The sequence below is a fragment of the Stigmatopora nigra genome, chromosome 6 (genome assembly GCF_051989575.1).
Source record: "Stigmatopora nigra isolate UIUO_SnigA chromosome 6, RoL_Snig_1.1, whole genome shotgun sequence".
In the NCBI taxonomy this organism is placed as follows: domain Eukaryota; kingdom Metazoa; phylum Chordata; class Actinopteri; order Syngnathiformes; family Syngnathidae; genus Stigmatopora; species Stigmatopora nigra.
The window spans coordinates 15,237,938-15,261,811 of NC_135513.1; the positions used below are offsets into that span (position 1 = coordinate 15,237,938).

At 43.0% G+C, this 23,874-nt stretch overlaps 3 protein-coding genes across 6 annotated transcripts; all 3 read right to left on the reverse strand.

The window, feature by feature from the left end:
* Nucleotides 1-223: 223 nt before the first annotated feature.
* tmem192 (transmembrane protein 192) lies at nt 224-7,006 on the reverse strand. Of its 3 annotated transcripts, none has more exons than XR_013326661.1 (7): nt 6,952-7,006; nt 5,850-5,999; nt 5,476-5,737; nt 5,285-5,407; nt 1,626-1,731; nt 1,340-1,530; nt 224-372 (listed from the first exon to the last, which is right to left on the reverse strand). XR_013326661.1 is itself a non-coding variant. In XM_077718985.1 (6 exons), the coding sequence occupies exons 1-6, from the start codon at nt 6,583-6,585 to the stop codon at nt 1,416-1,418; spliced, it is 783 nt and encodes a 260-aa protein (XP_077575111.1). In that variant the 5' UTR covers nt 6,586-6,727; the 3' UTR covers nt 885-1,415. The 3 variants fall into 3 exon arrangements, 1 of the variants encoding a protein (XP_077575111.1); XR_013326660.1 differs by lacking the exon at nt 6,952-7,006 and adding an exon at nt 6,559-6,727; XM_077718985.1 differs by lacking the exons at nt 224-372; nt 6,952-7,006 and adding an exon at nt 6,559-6,727 and having other exon boundaries at nt 885-1,530.
* Nucleotides 7,007-7,373: 367 nt separating this feature from the next.
* LOC144198236 (LIM and calponin homology domains-containing protein 1-like) lies at nt 7,374-19,483 on the reverse strand. Its single transcript, XM_077719147.1, has 27 exons — nt 19,388-19,483; nt 17,352-17,422; nt 17,198-17,267; nt 16,807-16,913; nt 16,710-16,740; nt 16,529-16,630; nt 16,215-16,342; nt 16,071-16,141; nt 15,517-15,715; nt 15,343-15,457; nt 14,605-15,173; nt 13,106-13,681; nt 12,988-13,026; nt 12,314-12,449; nt 12,001-12,149; nt 11,723-11,935; nt 11,252-11,540; nt 10,836-11,129; nt 10,346-10,460; nt 10,254-10,279; nt 9,989-10,102; nt 9,710-9,802; nt 9,482-9,641; nt 9,087-9,174; nt 8,805-8,961; nt 8,524-8,611; nt 7,374-8,449 (listed from the first exon to the last, which is right to left on the reverse strand). Exons 1-27 carry the CDS (start codon nt 19,481-19,483, stop codon nt 8,424-8,426), a joined length of 4,122 nt encoding a protein of 1,373 aa, XP_077575273.1. The 3' UTR covers nt 7,374-8,423.
* Nucleotides 19,484-20,569: 1,086 nt separating this feature from the next.
* Nucleotides 20,570-23,499, reverse strand: uchl1 (ubiquitin carboxyl-terminal esterase L1 (ubiquitin thiolesterase)). 2 transcript variants are annotated; one of them, XM_077718423.1, is made up of 9 exons: nt 23,432-23,492; nt 23,336-23,347; nt 22,897-23,025; nt 22,102-22,243; nt 21,950-22,035; nt 21,776-21,823; nt 21,638-21,707; nt 21,212-21,270; nt 20,570-21,143 (listed from the first exon to the last, which is right to left on the reverse strand). In XM_077718423.1, exons 1-9 carry the CDS (start codon nt 23,462-23,464, stop codon nt 21,060-21,062), a joined length of 663 nt encoding a protein of 220 aa, XP_077574549.1. In that variant the 5' UTR covers nt 23,465-23,492; the 3' UTR covers nt 20,570-21,059. The 2 variants fall into 2 exon arrangements, with proteins under 2 accessions (XP_077574549.1, XP_077574550.1); XM_077718424.1 differs by lacking the exon at nt 23,336-23,347 and having other exon boundaries at nt 23,432-23,499.
* Nucleotides 23,500-23,874: the final 375 nt, after the last annotated feature.

Consider the following 23,874-nt stretch of genomic DNA (forward strand, 5'->3'; position numbering starts at 1 on the left):
GGGAATATTAGACCAAGGTCCCAGTGAAAAAAATTGGATTGGACGTCTCTCCCCGTCAATGTTATGAAACATTTCATGTCTACAACAGGCACTGGCGGGGAATGAGTTAATTTTCCAGGGGCCTTTGAAAGAAGTGTAGGGCCCCTTTAATTGAAATAAAAAATATTACACTCTTTAGGGTACAGCGCTGGACTTTACCTTTACACGTGTTGTCAATCTCACCGCTTTTATTTCCGTGGCAGGCTCCGCCCTCGGGAAACTGGATGGTTACCTGGCGTGTCGGGTCCAAAATGGCGGACCCCAGACCCGTGAAGGTAAAAACAAGAAAAGTGGGGGTCACAAGAAGAAGACTTGGCCTTTGCACGTGGACTCCTTAAGAAAAAAAAGTCAAAGCTGTGGACCAAAGACATACTTGCGGCTATTTTGTTGACAAATGTGTATATATAATTACTCTTTTATGCATTGTGTGCACTTCAAATGTCTATTAAATATGTTTATCCCTTTTAACAAAATAAAAAATGTGAAGTCGAGTTGTTGTATTTGTACGTTAATCAGTCAGTGAAATCTGTAACTAATAAAAAGGTTATTTTGACAGACAATTACACATTGATATTTGTAACATCGCAGTTAGTACTTTAAAGGCTCAACTTTAGAAAAATAAAAATCTACTGTCATAATGCAAGTATAATATTTTTTTAATTGTTTTACGATGCACAAAAAAGTGCCCAAAAAGTAAATAAAGAAGAATTCTAATTTTAAATATCCCCCCAAAAAATAAAGGAGAATATTAAATTTATTTTCCTAATTTTAAAAATGAGGGCAAAAAATGGCAAAGATGCAAACAAACAAGAAAATTATATTTCATATAATTATGAAACTAATAATCTGATGACTTGTTGCATCTTTATTGAACAAGTATTTCTGAATGGGCTGTACATTCAATTGGTGCATTTTAAGAAAATAAAAAGCAGTGAAAATAAAATATAAACAAATAACATCACCATTAAGAAAAATACAAACCCGTGAACGTCAATGGCGACTAAAGAAAAAGCCATGAAAGAACCCTGTTTCCATTTTAGCCAACTTTGAGGGGGAAAAGAATGCCTAAACTGTTTTTTTTTTTTTTTTGAAACTACACCTGCATGCCTGAGGGCCACACAATCAAAGAAGTTGTAAAACAAAAACAAACTAAATTGCTCCTAAAAATAAAAAAAAAATCAGGTGGCACTGCCATATAATTAAAAAAAAAAAAAAGAGAAAGGCCGGCCAGCCAGAGGCGTAAACATTTATTACAATAACGTGAACGTATTATTTACAATTTGTTGAAATGGCGGCTCACCTGCGACTTGGGAACTTTTTGGTTTGGACGCTAAAGCTCACGTACGAGTCATCGTCCTGACATCCAAGATGGCGGCTCAGTGCTGAGAGCTGAGGTTGAGGAGCCTCCTGCTAAGCGAGCCATTGTGCTGCTTCAGGTACTCAATCAGGTCGGCTTGCTTTTCCACCACTTCGTCCAAGCGGGACGCCTCTCTGAAACGTAAAATTTGGCTTATTTGGGCGTTCACTTTTCCAAGAAAGACCCTAAAAGCCCTCAATTTTTTTTTTTTTTTTTGAGGCGTGCTTACCTGAATCCCGTCTCAGTGGCCGAGCCCGCCGTGGTAAAGTTGTGCAAGTGTTCTTCCCGGCTGACGTCGGGCGGGGCGCGTTCGGCGTTGAACATCATCACCAAAGCTAGCGGAAGGAAAGCGGAACAAAAAAAAAAGGTGAGCGCCTTTTCAAAAAGACATCAAATGGGGGAAAAATGCCAAGTTAGTTGACAGGTTAACAATGGAAAAAAGTCAAAACCATCTGAAATCCTCCCTTTGACATGCTACATGACTATAAGTAGCATTACACAGCACCGCTAGTCAACTTTCTTCACTACCGAGTCTAAACAAACTTTCATATTGTGACATTTATGATTATTATTTCATTTTTTAAACCAAGACGTCCATTAGCAATACTCCAACAAACAGTAGTGCCTTGACATATGAGTAAAAGTCACTCCTCGAGCCTGCCTGTAACTCCAAACAAGCTGACATGATGGCAAGACGGAAGTGAGAGTTTCCTAGCTAGCATAACGAGCGTAGCGCTAGCTGGTTCTTGTTTTACAGGCCTCCATTCCTGGGCCCACTTCTAAAACACACACGGGCCATTACAAGCGGCACTTAGCTCTTATGGGGCTGCCATATCCTGCACTTAGAACTGCAATTCTCACACCCTAAACATACACCTTTACTCGAGGGGCACAGCGGGGGGTCCCGGACACGAAACGCATAGCGGCGCACGGGTGGTCGTGATTCACTCTGAGGGGAAAATACAAAAATATATGAAGACATTCCTCACTCAACCTTTTGTTATTCCTTTGTAATTATCTTCCAAAACGTACAGAAAAATTAAATCTTATCAAATTGTCGTTACTATTTTCACAAAGAATTAATTACTTTGTTAACCCAAAGACTGTGTGGGTTTTTTCTGGGTATTTTGGTTAGGCCAAAACCATCCATGCTAGGCTACATTACGCCAAACGAATGTTAGATGCTAGTAAATAGTTGATCATTTCAGCGTGCTTCGCGATTGGCTAGCAGTAGTTGGCTGGGATAAGCTCCAGCATACCCGCGAACCAAGTGAGGATAAGTGGTAGCATTTAAATTATGATTTTTTTTTAAATATGTGAAGTTGGGGTCAAACCAAATGATTCTTTAAATATGAACATGAGCACAATGCTAGCTTAGCATTAGCGTGAGTGGCAGTCCCAGCATTGATAAGGACGGCGCATCATTAGCCAAAGGAAATTGTCGGGGAGATTCTAAAGAGCGCAATCTTTGCTTTGCTCCGTGGCAGCGTCGACAAACAATCCAAAGAAATGCTGAGCATTCCCGCATAATGAGGCCCTAAAGAAGTGTGTGCTCGTGTGGAGTGTTTGTTTGCAAATATACAAGCACTATGCTAGACTTATTTCAAAAGAGAGAGAGAGCAAAAACAAAAATCTGGAGTCATTTTGTCAACCTTGAACCAAAAACGTTGCATTATTCTACAAAAAAACACAAAACAATCCCTTTTGTGCAATAACAATGTGCAAAATCTTTGAAATTTGTGCAAAATTTTAGAATTATGTGCAAAATCTTTGAATTCTGTGCAATATTTTAGAGTTTACCTAGCCGGGATGTGACTTTTTATACTTTTATACTACTAACTATGTTTTTTTTTTTTAACTCATTTTACTGGGAAAACTCTTTGAAAACCTAAGAGTAGAACCATCAACCTCGTTAAACGCAGCTGTGTATGATGTCAATAAATGTGTCTTTTGAATTTGAATAATAACACCCCAAAAACATTCACTTTTCCCCTCAAGTTATACAATAACAATCCAGAAAAAGCCATGCTAGCAATCCACCTGCTAACCCACATTAGCGCACGTTGCCGCGTGAGCGAGCGCCTTTGAAGGGCGAGGCGTGTCTTTGAAGTGCGAGGGTCGCGTGGGGCGCATTCATGTTGAAATGAGAGGCCAGAAACATACACGCGCTCCCAGCGGAGCTCGCACTTCAAAGACAAGCCCAACGAGGCCTTCCTGCGAGGAAGGGAGGCAGGCGCCGGCCACTCCAGCTAGCCGGGCTAGCTCGCTTGATCCCGGGCGGAATGCGGGGCGCCGAATGACCGAGCCGAACCCACCTCAAACACCGTAAACACGGGGGACAATGCGTGGGCCCCGCTAGCCCTGTGGCTAGGCTAAACAGGGCTAGCTTATCTGTGGCGGGCTCGCTCCGCGTGGGGGTATCTGGCCATCTGCGCCCCGCGGCGCCAAAACAAGCCTTTAATATGGATTTCCCTTCAATAGTGGCTGATCAATATCCTATCAGACGGCAGCTAAGTGCACTTTTCCTCCGCAACTGCTGAAAAACAGAAGCTCGGCTCTAGTTTGAGGCAAAATGAGTGGATTTTTAAGTTGATAGGCCTTGAAAAATGTTGTTTTTCAAAATTTGCAGTTATTTTTATGCTACTTTTAAACAACAAGGTGGTTAGCGAAGGACTTATAGGAATTAACAGGCCATTCTTAAGACTTTTTTACTTAAAAAGGTTAATATTCTCTTATTTTGTTACATTTTTATCAAAAAAGAGGAAAAGTTGAAAGTAGTATTCTCTTAATTATTATTTTATTTTTAGATTTTATTGAAAAATATATACTCTCAATCAAAATGGAGGACAATATGATATTATATAATATAATATATATATATATTTTTAGTCAATGACAAAAAGTACTTTATGATTTTTAAAATAGATATTCAATTTACTAAATTATTTAAATTATAAAATGAAACAAAAAGGGGGGGGGTGAACATTCTCTTTTTAACATTTTCTATTTGAATATCTGTTATGGTCACAAGTTATTCTATAAAAAAATGGTGAATTTGTGAAAAGGTGAAAAGTGGCCAATCAGCAGATGAGCGGAGGGTTGGAAAGGAGGCAAGAAGACGGAGCAGAATGCCGGATTGTCATGCTGTCGAGTTTGAAAAGGGCAGGGCGCCTATTGTCATGCACGTGCTGGTAGTGGGGGTTGTAATGGGGTCTCACTCAAATTTAACAACAAAACTTGGAGCAAGTCACTCATTTTAACAACTAGATCATCCATTTTTAAACTGTGTTTAAAATTAACATTTTAAAATAACATTTTGGCTCGTGTACAAATATTTGGTAAACAAGTTTGCGCCGCTATATTGACGTCACTTCTCAATAATAAGCGTTTTTTCATTATTTATAGACTTTATTTTTATAAAATGTTAATAAAAAATGATTATGGAGAGAAAAGGACCTTTAATATGGATCCCAATCATCCATTTATGTTGCTAAAAGAAAATAAGTTTTCCCTTACTAAGAAAAAGCCCAAATAAACAGTTTTAGAGCTATAAAAATATGAATATTGGCGGCTTTTGATCCAGTTCTTTTAATTTTTTTTAATGATCTAAATATTATATCTAAAATGGTCCGAGGTGACATTACTGTGTTTAATGGCCACCAATCATAATAAGTTTGCTAACTAACAGAAAAAAATAGCAAGAAAACCCAATTTGTGATCTTTTCATTGTTCAGAAAAATACAAAAAAAATGAATAAATATTTAAGAGAATAATACCTCTGAAGTTTGTAAGAGAACAAGTTATTTTGTCCATTTTAAACCCACAATAAATAAGAGAATATTTCCGATATTGTCCGCCACTGACAAAAAAAGGAATAAAAGTGCTTACCCGAATAATAGAGGAGGCAAGGCAACGCGGCGAGCAGTTCCAACGCCAAAAGAGCCAGCAGCAAGTAGGCCCGCACGCTGGTCGACAGTCGCGCCGCCACGACCACCAGCAGGGCGGCGTTCCCTGTGGCGTAAACAAACACGTCAAGACCGCCACCCGGTGTCCGCCGCTGGTCGGCGCGGGTTCCTTACCTGCGGAGTGGACGGCGAGCGGCAAATGCTGGAGCCTGGACGCTTTCCGGTAGAAGCGGAGGTAACCCCTGCCGCGGGCTCTGGCGTGATGGTGGCGGACGCAGGCGGTGAACGCCGCCACCAGCAGCCACAAGGCGGCTTTGGCGAAGACCACCACGCTTTCGGCGTGTTCGGGTCCCAGGACGTCGGCGCAGGCATCCTCCCGGCCAAGTTTTAGGACGCACAGCAAGGAGACGCACGCCGAGAGGACCACGAACACCACCTGGGAATTTTATTAATGATGGATAAAGCCATTTTTGGGGGGCCTTTTGTAAAGAAAATACATTTTAAAAAGATTACAATTGAAAAATTGCTGTGTGTGTTTCTGTACGTACATGCAGGAGGGACAGAAAGACGGCGGGGCAGGAGGTGGGCACGCCGCGGAATTCTCTCCTGATGGCGGCGTGGAGGGCGTCGGGCGAGATGAGCGGCCCGTCCACCAGGGACTCCTCTTCGCTGCGCGTCATGTCCGCCGACGACCCTGCCTGTCACAAAAAAACTGATTTAGTTACAAGACAGACATTTTTAGGTCAACAATGTATCTCTAAAAATACAGCTGAGTCCGCGGTGGCTGAACCGCGAAGTAGCGAGGGAATGAGTCATATCATGTTGGAGATAATAATAATAAAATTAATTTATACAATTATAGTCAATGGCGAAATGGATTTAACGTCTCTTTACGTCAATGGCAGCCAACGCCTTAACAAACGTGTAAAACATTCATTTAAGTTCACTCTACACTATAAATTGGCGATATTAACATTGCATATAATTGTTTTCAATTGATAAATAAGTCAATAGCTCCAAACTTTTTGATTATAACAAAAGCTATGTTATCTTTGTAAAGGCAGCATTTGTTATATTTAAAACACAACTGAGCAAAAATAAACGTCAAGTTATGTTTACTAAAACTAACGTTGAAGGACTTTAACCTAGCCTGATAACAAACAAATCAATAGCATTTCGCTAATGTTAGCTTATTTAGTTAACATACGGGACTACGCGTACAGAAGATAGCAATTTCTCAATATTTCGGGTACATACTGCGCAAAAGGCTCCTTCTGACTCCATACAGCATAAAAAAAGTTGACTATGTTCCGAGAAGAAGCAACATATTGCAAAAACGTAGCTGATATTCGGGAGACATATTGCCGAGTGGGGACAAGTCGGGGCAAGTGCACGCTTGAATGTTTGGTCTTTCCAGGGGGCCGTATATTGACGTCATCATCATGTGACCAAAAAGGCGGAAAAGAATGAATTCTTTACGCTAGCTAGCATGTGATTAGGGGAGCTAACGTCAAAACGTTTCGCCAATAAAAATAGATAAAAGAGCGCATTTAGCCCCAATGTGACGAACGTTAATTGGGAGAGTTCGGGAAGCTGTAAATGCAATCATGTTGACATTTGAAGAGTGAAAGCACAAAAAACAATACTTACGAGAATGCTGGACTTGCTGATGCCGGTCACATGACTAATACGTCATATCCCATCACTTCCGCTTTAGATAAATCGCATGAGAACTGGAAAATATATACTAAAAGAACGAATTACTTTTTTAACTCAGGAAAATACATTCTTCATTTTCTTTTTTGTATTCATTATTTTTTTAAATTCCGTTAAATAAAGTGTCCTTTGTTGATTCCATTACTTTTCCTTTTTTGAATTTCATTATTGAACCATATGAGCAAGTAAATTGTAATTGAAATGTTAATAGGAAAAATAATAAGATGTCTATTGGAGGCATTTTAGATTTAACATTAGATTCAAATATATTACTTAAGAAAATTAATAACAATACATTTTCAACTGTCCTCCGATCAATTTTTCGACATGGAATGAATTGATTCCAGAAGAAAGAATCCATTGCAGACCATTTTATTGACAAAGAGAGCAGCTATAAAAGATGGCGAGCGGCGCATTCTTCGGACAGAAAACAGAGAGCAGCAGACGTTAAGAAGAAACGATGCTAAAAATAAGAAAGGGAAGCAGCGTGCTTTACAGTTCATTGGTTTAAGCTGGAAAAAAGAGGAAGCCGGAAGAAGAGGTGGATGGCTTGCTGGTATGGAAATTCACGTCATCAAACATCACACAAAATTTAAAAGGTGCACGCGTCACACTCAAATAAGGCACTGGTTGACAAGTTCAAAAGGGAAAATAGTTTGAAATTCAACATGCGTCGTCGAGGTATACAACCAACTTAAATGTGGAGTTTACTGCATAGCAAACGATAACTTAGCTTTTTCATGCAAAAGTGGAAAAACAGAGATGGACGGACGGTAAGGCATTAAAACGGTGGTGCTACTTATAAAATAAAATAAAAAGTGGAAGACCAGGAGTGCCAAAATTAAAGAAATCAATGTGTCATTAAAAAATATTATCATTTTAGTTGTCATTCATTTAGTTTTAGATTTTTAGTTAATTTTTTAAAACTTTTTTTCCACTTTATTTAATTTAAACGGAGTTAGTCAAGTTTTTAATTTACATTTTCTATCTTCATTAGTTCGTTTAAAAATATTTTAAAATTATTTAATTCTTATTCTGGAATAAATAATTTTTAAAAAGCATTATACTTAAATAACTATCTATCTGGTTCATTAAAAATATTTTAAAATATGTATTTATTTAAATATTTCTGATTTTATATATTTTTAACGTATTTTTTTACATATTAAATTTGAACTCATTCCGATTTTAATATCTTTATTAAAATTATATTGATATATTTTAAGATTGCACTAGTTTGGCACTCTTGATCATCTGAGAGCATTAAGAGTAGGATTATGTATTTCTTATCATTCTGCTGGATTTATTGTGCTTGTTTTGTGATAAATATGCCGCGTTCATGCTAGCAAATGTTTATGGTCCATTTAGATATTTGAACAAAGTGATATTTGTGGGAGTTTGCATCATCATAGCGTGGTGGGCTGTCCTCCGCCTGCCGCCAACCAAAAAAAAATGCATATTGATAATGAATAACCCCAAAAAATAGTTTTTTTGATTGATTTTTACCTATTGCTGTCAGGTAGCATTGGTGACAGCTGAGAAGCCCGTGACGAATCCGTACGTCCGTCCCGAGGTCGCCCTCACATGTGGCGCACTGTGTACACAAATGACGCATATTAAAGAAAATACTCGCATATAAGCCACCTTTGCGTATAAGCTGGGTGTTTAAAATTACCTTAAAATGCTTAAATAAAAAAAAAATCGGGTTTAAGACGCCCTATGATTCACAATTTTCACCCCCATATTAATAAATACAGTGATAAAAAGGTTTGTTGAGTTTGGGGTACCTTGAAACAGTGCATGTGGAAGAAGAGACCGAGCGTTTGGATGATCATCGCCGCGCCTTTGCCGACAGGTTGGGAACAACCCGAGCAGAGCTTTTTCCCGCTGACTAACGGCGATGACTTGGTGGGAGTTGCGGACAGGCCGTCGTGGGAGTCCGACCTGTTAAAAGATAAATAAATAAAATAAATGAATTCAAAATATAATTAGCATTGAGTTAGCAACTTGCTCTCATTTCATGATAAGATAATAAAAAGTTGGCATATTTAAAAAAGATTTGAAAAGACCTTTTAACATCACGTAGCAGGTTGGGCGGAGTGTTCCGGTCCAGCGACGCCGTCTTCAATAATTCATACTTTTTTGCTGGCTCCCTATCTAAAAAAACAACAACAAAAAAGTTGAGTTGAATGCGACGCTAGGTTCACCATAACAATTAGCTTACAGTGTGCCCATACAACAATTATTGCTACAGTAAATTGTGCCACAAAAAAACTAATAACTAGAAATTAGCCTCATCAACTCAACTACACAATTTTTGAGGGATGAAGCTAAAGGCTAAATGTCCCATTCACAAAAAAAAACACTAAAAACGTCCTGTGTGTGGCTACAATTTTTTTTAGCTCGGTCTACAATGTCTTGTGTGTCTAGTGTCTGCTTTGCTACCATAACCAAGAAATTTCACCTTGTAAAAAGTGCAATTGGGACGGATGTGGCTCTCCACTCTCCCTCACATCCTGGCAGCCATTTTGACGACCGCCGCTTTCTTGGACCCGGGTGGGTGGCGACGTGGCAGCCGAGCTGTTGTTGAGGGGCGCCACAGTCTCCTCCAGGATTTTCCTCTCCTAAAAAGAGGTAATGGGTCGCGGGGGGTGCCGGAGCCTTCCCCAGCCAACGAGTCTATTCTCTCTACCTCTTCGTTATGCTTGCGTTCCTCCTCCTGCGCCTCCAGTTGAGCTTTCTCCCATTCTTTTTTCAGTTTCTCCTGTTCCTTCTGGTACTGCTCCTTTAATGACAATAAGCACAAAAGTCACAAATTGATCATCCCCAAAATATTAATAATATGCATTTTGGAAATATCATACAATTTACTGATTATCAAAGTTAGAAATTATAAAGCGACAGAGTGACAAAAAAAAATGATTTTCTTGTTGCACACACACATAGGACCCTTGCAATAGCACGGTTTTACCTGTAGTAGTCGCTCTTGCTCTCGTTGCCACTTTTCCACCCGCTTACGTTCCTCATTGGGGTCCCACACCCAGTGATTAACACGCTTAGCCAAATTCAACACGGGGGTCTCAATCTACAACCGTCCCGCAAGCGTACACAAACACACACACAAAGGCAATCGGACAGGAAAAAAGAGGAAAGGTCAAAGGGCGGGTGGAGATGCCGCACAAAGGGAAAAGCGGAAAGAGGAAAAGTGGAAAGTAGAAATGGATGAGTGTACTCACGCTCATGGACGTTTCCTGGTCCGTTTCTGGAGGGAGGAAGAAGGGACGTGAGTCTTTTGTCGGCCCGCAAATGTGTGGGTAAGTCAACAGACCTGTGGCGGTGGCGGGGGGAGGTTCTTGCGTGACGCTCGCGGAGGTGGACAATGACGACGACCACAGCGACTCGGCTTGTTTTTCCTCCGCCGTCGTCGTCATGCTTCCGTTCCCCTGAAAGTCAATATGACACACTTGTCAACAAAGTGGCGGCCCGTGGGCCAAAATGTGGCCCACCGCATCGTTTTCTGTGGCCCGAGAAAGTCAATTGTGAGTGCTGACTTTCAGTTTTAGGATCAAATTCAAATGAAGAGTATAGGTGTAGTAAATTTCCTGATTTTACCCTTTTTAAAACAATCATTGTTATTTATTAATCATTTTTTTTCAGTTTTTAGTTCAAAAATAATTGGGTAAAATCTAAAAACAAATCAAGTTGACGTTAACACGGCCCGCGAACGAACCCGAGTCTGACACCCTTGGTTTAGAACATCTGCCTCGCAGTTCTGGGGTCGAGGGTTCGATTCCAGGTGGCTCTTCACGCTGGCTTACCTGACTGTTGTCTCCTCCCACCACCGTCTGAGTGAGCTCGGTGACGATGGTGGTCTTGGTGACGCAGTTCCTCCCGCTGAAGAGCGAGCCAATGGTGGACGACGAAGAAGACGAGAAGGATGAGGAGGGCGAGGGTGCGTGGGCCGGGGGCCAGCCATCCACCGCCGAGGAGGGCGGCGACACGGGGGAAAGAGGCGGGGCGTCGACCGGCGTGGAAAGCGAGGGTTCCTTCTTCGACGGCGAATGCACCGGCGAGGCGTCCGCGTCGCCGTTGACGCGAACCAGGCCGTCCGTCTTTGCAAAAATGGGAAAATGTGACATTTTTATTCCTATCTTTAAATTCGAACGGGCCAATCAGAAAAGACGAATAGGAAAATATGAATTGTGATAAGGAATGTATGGATTGGATTGTTTACCTTCACTCCACGCGAACTGCGCGGTTGGCAGTACGGCTTGGCCGCCAGCAGGGGGACGGGACGGGAGGGCGGAGCCACAGAGGGGTGAGCCGGCGTGGGTGTTGCGATGATAGTGGGTGTTGATGGTTTGGATTTTGGAGGTTGGGAATCCGATTTGGATCGGGTCGCCGGCTGTGATTTGCTTGGAGCTGATTGGCTGGGAGGGGAGGCGGCTTTTTCCTCTTCTTGGTGTTCAAGTGGCGTGGAATCGGAAGAAGCTTGGAAGCTAGGCTTGCTACAGGATTCAGCACTAAAGTAAAACAAAAAAGTATATATATTATTATTCATTCATTTGAATTTGATCCTAAAACATAAAGTCGGCACTCATCATTGAGTTTCTCGGGCCGCACAAAATGATCCGCCACTTTGACACCTGTGGTCTACATTAACCGTGATACTCAAGGGATTACTGTAATTGCGTCCATAAAATACCTCGGCTCGCCACCTTCGAGGGTCGGCGTCAATTCCGTCCGTCCGGCGTTTTCTTCCCGCTCGAGATCGGCGGCGGCTCGGGGTAGATTGAGGAAGTCCAGCGTGGCGTCACTGATGGTGAAGCGCAGAGCGTAGCGACGTAGGACTGCGGCGGCCTCCTCCGCCGTGGCCGCCCCGCGGTACTCCTCGCAGAGCTCCGCCTCTCGACGCTCCCTGGCGGAAGGGCCAAAAAGGTTTAGAGAGCAGGCCAGGTTTTCCGGGATCTGTGGGACACTTACTTGTCCTCCACAATCTCCTTGTAGGTTTTGATGCTCTTCCTCTTATCGCCCACTTCGCCATTGATCTTCTCCAAGCGCTTGCGTTCTTCTTCCTTCTGGATCAACCCCCGTGAAGCGCAGCGGCGGCGGTTTTTCCAACGGGCCAAGTCCTGCGGGGGTCCCAAAAATAATATTCATCTTTCAATTAATTGGTGGCACTTTAAAATAAAAATGAGAAGGAAAAACGTTTTTTTTTAAACAGGCCACCTAAACTAATCCCATCACATTCATTATTTTCCTCAAATTTGAATGGGGAAAATAAAGGTTGTCTCACACTCTGCCACTGGTCGTCCTCGTCTTGGTCGTAGTGCTCGTGCGTGGGCTCGTGACGGGGCCCGCTGGGCGGCGCCGGCGTCGGCGCCGGCTGTCCCGCCTCTTCCCGCTCGGCCATGTCGCCCATGCTCACGCTCCTGGATGGGTCAGAAAATAAAGTATTAAAAATAAGCTATTCAATTAAAGTATTAAAACACAGCAGGCCATTCGTGAATCGTCCTTTGAGCGCCATCTATTCAGGTGAAGCAGATTGGAAGTCTGTCGCCCAGTCGGCAAACGCCAAAGAAAAAGGGAATGGTGAAAAGCTAGCATGTTAGCAATTCATGACGATAAAAACACAAGTTTCAAGCGGGTTAGCGGCACAACGTCACATGGTCAAACTTTACTTTACTCGCTTAAAATGGTGAACATGCTTTTTAAATATGATCAGAAAACATTTCATTCTCAGAATCCGAATTCGAGACTCCCAATTCTGACTTTATTCTCCGAAATCTTCTAAAAAAATATGAAAATAAAGTCAGAATTGTGAGAATTAACTCCAAACACTGACTTTAAAGTTCAAATTCTATACAGGCAGAATCTTGGCCACCTCTTTTTTTGTAAATGACCTTCAAGTGTACAAAAAAACTCCGTGCGCATGCAGATTTTTCACCAAAATCCGGCAGAGGAACTCACTGAACCTCCTCCCGCGTAAAAGCTACTCGCCGGACCATCCTGGAAGGACAAAAACCAAGTGAAGGAGGCGGCTTGGAACGGGCCAATGAAGTGGCTGGATGAAAATCGGGCTTCTCACATCATTGGTGGCAGCGACAGATCGTCATCCGACGTCAAAAAGCTCTTTTCCATTTCATTTTTAGGCACTTGTTCCACCTCAGGACTTTTTCCGGCCTTGTTTTGAAGTGTTACGGGCACCGGTAGAAACCGCTGGAAGGTGGCGCTGGATTTTGGAGCGACCATGTTGTCTTTATCTGCTTCGGAAAGAACCTCCTTGCTGGTTAATACTTCTTCCGTTCCACGAGGCAGAGCCCGGAGAGATGTCGGAATTGAACCCGAGCCACTTCGGGGTCCTCCCAAGCCGCCGTCGGGAAGGCGGGCTTTAAAATTTGAAGCAGGGGAAGGCAGGAAGCACTTGTGAGAAGCCAGTGAAGAGCTCCGGTTCTGGAAAACGCCGGTTCGCCGCGCCATCATGTCGTCTTTTTTTAAGTCAGGAATCTTTTCATCTTTTTCTTCTTCATCTTCTTCGTGGTTTAAACTGCGCTCACAATCGGCCAGGGGGACGTCCACCTGGGCCTGAGGGACAGGAACCTCGGGCGAACAGGTGGAGAACTTGGGGGGAGCTTCAGGAGGCGGGTTTTCTTCATCAGAGAGGCTGTGGGGGTGGGTTAGGGTTTTTTTTAAATGTGTTTTAAGGGAAATTTTGTCACTATTTTGGGACTATGCTTGACGCCCAATCCCTAATTTTTGGAGTCCATTCAAAATTGGAAAAACGCTCGGCGTTTACGCCTGCCTTCTCGCTCGGGACGGTGGACCATCGGTCGTCACGGCGACCAGACCGTCGCCCGGGAGAGGAGTCTAGCGCCTAGTGACATTTCGCCGCAATGGGTCGCCCTCACTATACAAATGAAAGGTTGACATAAATCAGGGAGGACGTAGAAGACGTTGCTATGGCGACGCACGCTAACACCAAGGTTCCCGACCGCTAAGAATTATTCTACGAGAAAATGTTAAGGATCGAAAACAATACATGATATATTTCAATAAAATACAAACATGTCAATCATCTCTAATACTTTTAACTACTTTATCCACACTAGGGTCGCGGGGGGTGCTGGAGCCAGCTGATCCTCTCTCTATTCATTGGCTATTTTTTTTCGGCCCTTGTTAGCGCCTGGCGTAGCCGCGTTTAGCGCGTCAGCCATTTTGTCCACGTGAGACTTGAAGGCGCAACAAAACCTCCCCTGTGGCATCTCGTGACACGGGTGCCACGAGGACAAGCAACAAAAGGTTGGGAGGACGCGGCGAGTCACAACGGCCTCTTTTGTTTCTCCTCGCCAACACGCGCTCGGCGACAAGGACGGACGGACGGACAGACGCATTCTCTGGCCTTTCGGAGCCCCTCAGACGAAGTGCACGATAATGAGGAGAATAAATAAAGTGGTGAAAAGAAGCCAAGTGGCTTTGGAAGGGGAAAGAACAGCCACTAGGGGGCGGAGTGCTCTATTATTGTTGGAACTTTAGCAAATTGGTTAGCTTAGCATAAAAATGCAAATAATAAGATGACGTGTGCGGCACCTGGCTTCGCTCATCCTGAGTCGCTCCCACTTCTGAACGTCGGCCGGGCTCATGGCGCCCGCCGTCGAGGTGTTGGGTCCGTCCTGGCGAAGGGGGCGGGGCCGAGCTCGCCGGAACGCCAGGTCGTCCGCCTGCTTGTCGGGCATCACTTTGGGCCTCTCTGCGTCCCCATCTTGGCTGTCCTCGTCTGGGATTTTCCGTGTAGAACTCCCGTGATCTACCCCAGACGCGGCGTCTTCTAACCTGGCGTCCTTCAACGTAACCTGGGACGATCGCCGGATACTTTCCCAGCGTTCCCGGTCCTTGGACTCCAGAAATGGCGGCGGCGCGGCCACAAAGCGATGCGCCTGGGGGACGGCGGGTCCCCGGGCGGCTCGGCGGGACGCCAGGTCGTCCTTCAGAACATCCGGGACCTTCTGCTCCTCGCTTTCTCCTTCCTCAGACGAATCCCAAGCGGATTTGCGCCCGCTTAAAAAGTCGTTGTGGCGGCGGAGGATGATTTCGGGCGATGGCGCTTTCTCCGGGGGAGGGGGAGGGCTGCGTTGAAGTGAAGGGATTTTAACCATGGCCTATAACGCCTTGGATCCACAACAACGTTAGTCCAATCGGTAGAAAACCCAAGTGAGGAGTTTGTCCGAGGAAACCAAGCAGTTAGTCGCCACTGCACCAAGATTAATGGCCACACGGGCAACGCCATCCGAGCGCTAACCTTCCATAGCGGAGCGCGGCCGGCAAAACTTTGATGCCCGCCGTCTCCAGCGTCCGCAGCCTGGTCCGTTCGCACGTTTCCGTTTCGTCCTGGCGCTCCGTCGCCCAAGTGACGCTCTTTTGAGGTTTTTTGCCCTCTGGCGGCCTGTCCGGCCGGCGCCAAATTACAGGAAACCGTTCGCTTAAATCCAAAAGTGCGCTTACCTGCGCTGTTCTCCGTCCTCGGTGCGAGGTCGACGTCTGGCGTTGGGCAGGTAGAAGCCGGCGTTGCTACGGTTAGGGAGGAACTGGTTGAAGGCGACGGGGGTTCGAGCCTCGCTGCTCGCGGCACGGCGGGCTGACATGTCGTCTTTTTGGACGTCGGGTCTTTTTCCGGCGTCTGTTTCTGGGTCGGCCTCTCGTCCTGGTTTAAAAGTGGAGTCAGACTTTGTTATTGGTTTTTAAACACCAAGAAAACAAAGTTTTGAATTATTCACTACGTTAGCATGAGTAAGCAGAATTAGGCTAACTGAAGATAGCAAATACAGTAATCCCTCAAATATTGCGGTTTTTCAGCATGGATTTTCACATTTTTCTGAGCTTAAAAACAAAAGTAATAATTAATAGCAGAAAAAAAGAATTTGTGATCGAGAAAAGACTGTAACACTTTTTTAATATTTGCCCAACTTTCTGACAAAGATGTATCACACAAAAACAAAGATGAGTAAAACCTTGTGTTCTTTTGATTGGGCGTGTATGACTGTCAATTGCGTGCTTACCTTCGGCGTTGCCTCGATTGGCCACATCGGGAGAAGGGCTGTGCTGCGAGCGTGAGCCAAATGAGTCCAAACTGCAAATAAAAAAAAAAGATTATGTCTTTGCGAAGTAGAAGAAAAAAAGGGACAAAAGAGGCCTTGTCTGACCTATCAAGAGAGTCGTCTCGAGCGTGTCTGGGCGGCGAGAGCGATTCGCTTCGCTCAGAATCCCAGCAATCCAGGCCGCTGTCCCGAACGCCGCGTTTCCGCGAGCCCTCGCCCGCTTCCTCTGGGTCCTAAAAGTGGGGGACCGGTACAAAATCATCATCTCTAACAATATCCTCATTTTGAGCTAACAAGTCATTAAAAGATTCATCCCAATTAACCCCAATGCTCATTTGTGTCACCCCGAGGTGAGTCGAAACAAAACGACTCTTCACAACAAATATAAACAAACAAACAAAGAGGCCCCTCCCCCCTACCTTCATATTGGCCAGCAGCCCCTCAAATTCTTTGAGGTGGAGAACGGGCCCGTTGTAAAAAGTTGAGGCCGCTTTGGCCAACCAGAAGACGGTGTTCAAAACCTGCCAGACAGAAAGCAGGGATTACAAAAAGGCAGTGAGGCGTTCATGGTCACTCAGGAAAAAGAGAAATGGTGCTCACGTTTTTCAGTTTGCGGCTGCAGTCCGAGTCCCTGTCGGGAGAGACGCTGTGATGTTATTATTGTATTTTTGGGGAAGTTTTGTTTTTTTGTATTTACGTGAGGTTGGCTCGGATTGACGTGTCCTGGAGGTCGCCCGGGTCAAACAGCTGCGAGCCTTTTAAGCCCAGTTGTTCGCAGCCTCGGAGGAAGACTGACAAGTTGTCCTGGTTGGAAAAATGGAAATTAATGGTAATGTACAAAAATATTGATGTTGAGGATATTCTTGAAATCAAGGATTTTGTTTTTTTATTTTTTTGTAAATTTTGTATTTTACGTCTTTACACTTTGTAAAATTTTAGTCGTCTTATAGTCAACATAAAAAAATGGCAGTAAATATGAATGCCATTTTTCCCCTGCAAATAGAATGATTGGACAAAATGGCTAATAAGTCAATTAGAACAAATTCCCCATTTAAAACCCCATTTTAGACTTTTCGGCGTCTCCTTACCAGGCCGGCGATTGGAGTGGGCAGCCTGTTTATCTTCTTGACCAGGCCAGGTCTGATTGCGCTCAGGAGCCTAAACAGACGAGGGGGCGGGGCCACATTTGGTTTAGAAAGGGGATGGAGTTGCGAGAGTGGCGGCGGGGGTGGTCGCGCTTACTCGCACAGCAGGACGCCGTTCTCCAAGGCGCCGCGAAAGTCGTTGTCCCCAAAGCTCTTCCCCGTCACCGCCTGGCACCGGAGAAGTCAGCATGGTTGGTGGAACCCAAAAGATAAACAAAAGCAAAAAGCAACGAGCGGGTTAACTTATGAAGCATGTTTTTTTTCACATGCGATAATCCAGATCAATCCAGATTAAAGTTTGGACGGACGGGAATTGCTGACTGCCTGTCCCAGGGACACAACAAATACTAGATGTACATGCTCATCCACACAAAGGGGGTGCTGGAGCCTATCCCAGCCTAGAGGAAACCAATCGCAAGATAAGTACTTTTTTTCAGGTAAACAAAGTGCAACAATTTCAATTAAAAACACAAAATAACAACATGTTCATTTTAGTTTTAAAACAAGAGAATACATGTTTTTTTTTAAATGGCCTCATTCCTTTATAATTCACTATAGCACTACCTAGAGGACCGGGGTAAAATTGCACGACCCAATAGTCTGATGGATTTTATTTTTCAAATTTTTAATTCCTGATTTCCCACTTTATTTGGGGTCACGTGGTTGCCCCGATAAAGGGTCTGCCCATGTCATGTTGCCGTAGTAACCGCTGTCACTCAACCTTCTCACACATACACATTGGGAATATTCCTATATATATTTCTATATCCATTCCATGGCGCCTACATTGAGTAATTAGCACCTGTGAGAGTTAAAAAAAAAAAAAAAACAAGCACACTGTAAATAGAAGCAGCCTAGACCACGCTGAAAATAAACCTAGACAATTCCAAAGCAGAAAAACAACAAAGCAGCACAGCGAGACAGAGGGATGGGAGACGTGGATGGACTCCATTAGAAGGCTTCTTGGCGAATGCACGGCCAGAGTGCCCGCGAGGTTCGCCGCTAAAAACCATTAGCGCATTAACGGTCAAAAAACGGCTAGGGAAAATGGACTTAAGTGGTGGGACCACCACGAGAAGTAAAATTGTCAAAAACACACTATTTACGTATATACATGTTCATTAACATAATTTTTAGAGTGGAGGTTGTAGCATTAAGTTTTAATATAGGGCAGACCTGGCCAAGATGGCCGCTACAGTAGAGTTCAAGGTTTAAAGTGGGGGGCGGAACAAATGTGAACTGGGTGAGTATAAACGGGCCCCTTGAATAACGAGGCCGAGCGGGGGGCCGGCGAGTGAGAAGTCGGGGTTGGCCCATTTTTACTTACATTTTGTTTTGTACTTTTGTCAATTGCAAATAGTTTGTGGAGCTCAATTGATGGAATTAATTGAACTTATTTTTCAGAATTTTTATCTATTTTACTCAAACTTTTTTAAAAATGTGCAATTCTTTTCCTACTTTTTATCATTCTGTTTTTTCCTATATTGTACATGCCTTATTTATTATTATACTACTTGTTTGTGTTACTATTTACTCTTCAGTACACTGCCGTGAATAATCCTCTTTATTTTTCTTTCTAACTTATCGACGATTTATAGTCTGCTAAATCTCATCATACCTGTATAATCACAATAAATTCATCCAATTCATATTGCAATACGTATTAATATTTAAACGGGGTCAAAAGTACCATAGCGTACGCACGTTAGCATATTCCTATGACAAGAACGGATGATGCCGACGATAATCCCATCCCATCATCGTCGAATGCTGCTGGCGCGTGAACGGTGGCCCGGTTTCATCCCCATAGCAACCACCCTAGAACAAGTGGGCGTTCCTGCCCCCCGGCGTGGAACTAACATGCAATTTTAGCAAAAGAAACCCCCCAAATGACCAGCGCGATGAATCGTCCATCACGGCGTATCGTGTTTCCCTGGCCAACTTTCCAAAGCACTGCAACCCGAGACACGCACACACGCCGACTCCCCCTCCCCACGGAACAGGTGACGGCGTACCGGCGGCGGCTGTTTATTTATATCCGCCCTCCGGGCAGACAGGGGAGGGAACCCCCACCCCCTAAAGCCAAATCCAGTCCTCCCTCCCCCGACTACGGTTCGAAACGAGTCCGCTTACCTCGATCCATTTCTGAGCTTGGAGGCAAGCGGGGTCCGGGCGGCTGGACTCTGTCGACTCCGGACGGATGTCTGGAGCCGCGTGGGGGGTGGCCATGTTCGGAGGGGGGCAGGTCGGTGGAACGGTGGACTCCTGTGGGCTCGGCGGCCCCCTGGTTCGACCCCTCCGAGGAACCGAGGAATGGCGTTTGTTCGACGCAGGAGGCGAGCGTGGAAGCGTGGATGGTGGAGGCCGTCCTCGGCTAACAGCGATGCCGGCGTGCGCGCGCGCGCTGGAGGGGGCGGGGACGCGCACGCAGGAATCTGCCCCTAAACGGGAAGGGAGGGGGGCGGGTTAGTTCATTCGCATTTGGGTCACTTCAACTTGTTTAACAGAGAGGAATTAATACATGTTTTTATTTCACATTTCAAAATAAAATGTAGGGACTTTAATGATGGTTAAATTTAGGATATTGAAACATGTATACTTAGAAGAAATATGTTTTACCGAGAAGTAATTTTGAGTGTTTGTGTTTTTTTATTTCTTGTATTGTTGAAAATATTTGCACAAAGTGGTAGTTTCTAAAATTACACAGTACGATTTTCAATTTATTTTCAGTTTAATCAAATACTATTAGGCGTATGAAAAACAAAATAAGTATTTGTATATGAATGAATTTTAGTCCAATCACATTTTTAACAGTGTTGGCATATTAATGCTAATTTGCCTTAAACATTTAATAATCCACAATAATCTTATTTAATGGATTGGATGACCTGATTAGAGATGATAAAGCTTTTACTTTTACATTCGGTTAATTGTCTGAAATTGGAATTATTATTTAAATTACAAAGGATTAGTTTATCTATTGTTTAATCATAATTGTACCCAAATGTTTAAGTGAAATAGCTTATTGGGCATTCTTTTATCAGTTCATTTTGTTACTCATTGCGTTTAAAAAATCATTTGGAATTTTTGTTTTTAGTTATTATCATAAAATTGATACTTTGATTAAGTAATATAGTTATTTTATATAATGTAGTGAACATGTCTAGTTATTAATTTTTTTCAGTAAGTTACATATTTATAAAAGTGTCTTTCGCAAATTGGAAAATATTTTTTCATTAAATAAACCGTTTTTTTTTTTAACAATGTATTTGTCCCCATTCCCCTCCCAATTATGTATTCAGCCAGACCACCATGACGCATTGAAAGCACTTTATTTGGTGTCAGTCAGTCAGGAAAAGGGCCACGCCACGCCAACAGTGGCCGAAACACGGCAACACGCACGCAATTCTAAACTGTGCAAAGTAAGGCAAACTAAGCGCACTTCTCCGACGCTTCGTGTGGAGTCGTCCAACTAAGTCGACAGACATTCAAAAGCTACATTTTGGCCGTGAGGAACAATATCACATCAACCGATTTGGCAGTGACAAGAATGCCAACCGTTCAAAAAAGGGATTTTTTTTTTTGGTACATTTCTTTTTTTTTCTTTCGCATTCCCACTGGTCCGCCAAGCGTAACAAAAACGTACAAAATGACAAGTGCTTGTGCAAACGAGACTAAAACCAGCAGCGAAATTTGTTTAGTTCACGTCTAAGTATGATTATGGTTGAACCCGTCAGGTGAAAACAATACTTGATTGATTGACAGTGTGTTTTGTTGCCTACGTTTTTTCGGCCCGGCGGGGAATCTATCCACGACACAGGGCCACGGCAGAGAAGCGAACTTCGCCTTGTCCTCGCTCCACGAAGGCTCGGCACACTTTGGCAGCATCCTGGGTAAAAAACAAAAATATATTCAAAAAGCTAATCTATAATTTTTGGATTAAACTTTGTGTCATACCGTGACAAGTGTTTCGTCTTTGGTGGTTCCATGGCTCAAGGGGCCATTCATCTTCCCATCTTCGTAGAAAGTGGACAAATTATAAATCATGTTTATGAGAAGTTTGTCAAAATTAAGAAAAAAACATTAAGAAAATTTGAAGGAGTGTTTCGCAATAATGTCATTGTGGTGCATTCAAAGACTGCAGAAAAGTGTCGGTATTTACAATTTGTTTTCTTTTCTAATTTTTATAATTTTCAAAGTATACATATTTAAGGGCTTTTGCTTTTCATAAATTAGAAAATATATTTACCATGCTCATTTCTTATACCTTTAGAATAAAGTATTTTTTTTGTCTGAATATAAATGAGTATTTACTGATTACATGAACCTTTCACTATTTGTTCAGAAATTATGTATTAAAAATTACTTTTGAAAAGTCCTTACCAAATTCAAGGAGCTGCCCATTCACATTGACAAAGGCAATAAAATGGAAGTTGACTTTATCTGCTTCTGGCTGTGGAAATTTAAAAGAAAACATAAGCCAATGAAGCCATACTAATCTTCATCCTTAACTAAACTTACCCTGCATTGACCCTGTGCAGCAACTTCATTGTGAGCATCGTGAATGGCCTAATAAAAATAAGATTTGTAAAATTAAGAATGTAGCTTAGAATGACATTAATGTTTGCAGTGTGGTGGTGTTTGGCGCCCTCAAAAGGACATGGACTCTAACTACAAAATGACCATCATAAAAACCTGATTCTTGTCAAGATGTTTAGCCCGGTCATCGGCAGACATCTTGGCAGTTTCATCCAGAAACTTCTTCAGCACGGAAGTACGCTCTGTGTATGTTCAAAAAAATATTTAAAATTGGGACCTCTGTCTACACTAATATTAAATTAAATTACCAAATGTGAGTTTGCTTTGGTTATTTCCCAGTGCGTGCAACAGAGCAATGGTGCCGCAGGAATTGGTGGCGGTCTGCTTGAGGAAGTAAGCGTCGGAACCACGCACCACTTTATCTGCCTGCTGTTGTCTGAAAGAATCATGCTGTAAAGAAAGAAAAACACATTAAGACATCACAATAGCTACTAAATCTGATTTGTCATTTTTGATTTGGTAGTGAATTAAATAAATATCCTAAAGAAATCGTTACTAAGAAAAAATTGTCAGTCCTAAGAATAAAATAAATTGTTTATGTGCATGCAGTATTACTCAAAGCTATTTTTCCAGAAATGGGAATAAGAGACATCTTGATAATAGTTGTAATGTAAAAAGAAAAACAAATTAATCTGCCTAGCTAAAATTGAGGGGGATAAAAACTAAGTATTTTAAAAGAGCCAAATATATTCATTTAATTTTGCAAACATGGGCTTAAAAATAAACTAGGTTTTCATTAATAAAATAAAGTGATACCCTATATAAATCCATGTATAAAATCTATCAATTACAGGGATAGTCGCCTAATCATTGTCTGGCAACAATGGAGTTAAACAGCCATGGGTGGGGTCCCCATTATCCGTGTGGCTTGCTCCCTAAACCCTTTGAGCCCCTCTGTCAACTGCTGACTCATCCCCATCAGCACCCCCTGCAAGCTCAGCATCAGCACACCCCAACATGGCACCCCCCATACCCCCACCCCACACAAATTTCTCTCATCCAGCCATTCAGTCCATCATTCATTCATTATCCCCTTAAGTAACCTCTTGGGTGATGGGGAAGAGCAGCATCAAGGCACAGCAGGGCTTCGGAACGGCAGATAACTGCTCAGTTTCCAGTCCAAGGACGTCCACAAAACGCCAGCCATCACTCACGCCGACTTTGCTCATCAACTGTAAAAGAAAAACACAATGTATATTAATATATATTGACGTCACTACGTGCTAGCTGCTAGCCCAGACAGACCACACCCAATCACCCATCATTAGCCGACAAGCTAGCAATACCACGAGGATGATACTATCATTTCTAACTTCATTTCAAAGCATTTTCCACACAAAAACATAAGGTGTGAAGTCACACCGTCGACCAAAACGTCCGTTATCGTTAAACTCACCTTTTATGAGGACTTTAGCTAACTTACGACATATTTAAACGTAGTGACTCAGCGAGTGACTTATTTTTTTTAGCTTAATTACCCACCTTGTTGAGCACCTGTGAACAGAAGAAAGGGAAAAAAACAATCACTTTTAGACGTCAAAAACTAGAAAAAATATGCAAGCGTAGACTATACTTTACCTCAGGGTTGATTTCCATAGGAGTCCACTCCATGTTGGCAATATTTAATCGACGTTTAATTCGGAAAACTTCGACTATTTTTCAGCGTCTGCAAATTCGGTAATATTTATATGGCGCGGGTCGTACCATTCAATGGAATTCCGGAGGGGTGTACACAAGCTAGACGGGCTGTTTATCTCAACCGCGGCGTTCATTTAGTAACTCAAACAGATTAATGTTATTTACTAACTGATTAAAACACTCGGTGACCGAAGTAAATCAAAAGTATACGTTTTTAATCAATTTTGACAAGATTGGACATGTGGAGTTCGGCATTGTTTCCAGAATGGTGTGACGTGCCAATAAAAGCCAATCACAAAATGCTTTGTAACAGCTATTTTCACTCCACTGAAGTTCAACAAAGCTTGATTTTGTCCCTTGACCAAGCGTGTCATTCAGTTTAT

Excerpts from the sequence above, each read along its gene's own strand:
- LOC144198236 (XM_077719147.1), bottom strand. The coding sequence starts at position 19,483 with ATGGCCACCCCCCACGCGGCTCCAGACATCCGTCCGGAGTCGACAGAG. Across the intron at positions 10,103-10,253 it reads ACCAGGAAACGTCCATGAGC|ATTGAGACCCCCGTGTTGAA; the intron begins GTGAGTACACTC and ends GGACGGTTGTAG. Across the intron at positions 9,175-9,481 it reads CCAATTGCACTTTTTACAAG|ATAGGGAGCCAGCAAAAAAG; the intron begins GTGAAATTTCTT and ends TTGTTTTTTTAG.
- uchl1 (XM_077718423.1), bottom strand. The coding sequence starts at position 23,464 with ATGGAGTGGACTCCTATGGAAATCAACCCTGAG. Across the intron at positions 22,244-22,896 it reads TCTTCCCCATCACCCAAGAG|CATGATTCTTTCAGACAACA; the intron begins GTTACTTAAGGG and ends CTTTCTTTACAG. Across the intron at positions 22,036-22,101 it reads CCAAAGCAAACTCACATTTG|AGCGTACTTCCGTGCTGAAG; the intron begins GTAATTTAATTT and ends GAACATACACAG.
- tmem192 (XM_077718985.1), bottom strand. The coding sequence starts at position 6,585 with ATGGAGTCAGAAGGAGCCTTTTGCGCA. Across the intron at positions 1,732-5,284 it reads TTGCCTCCTCTATTATTCGG|CTTTGGTGATGATGTTCAAC; the intron begins GTAAGCACTTTT and ends TCCTTCCGCTAG. Across the intron at positions 1,531-1,625 it reads GCCACTGAGACGGGATTCAG|AGAGGCGTCCCGCTTGGACG; the intron begins GTAAGCACGCCT and ends TTTACGTTTCAG.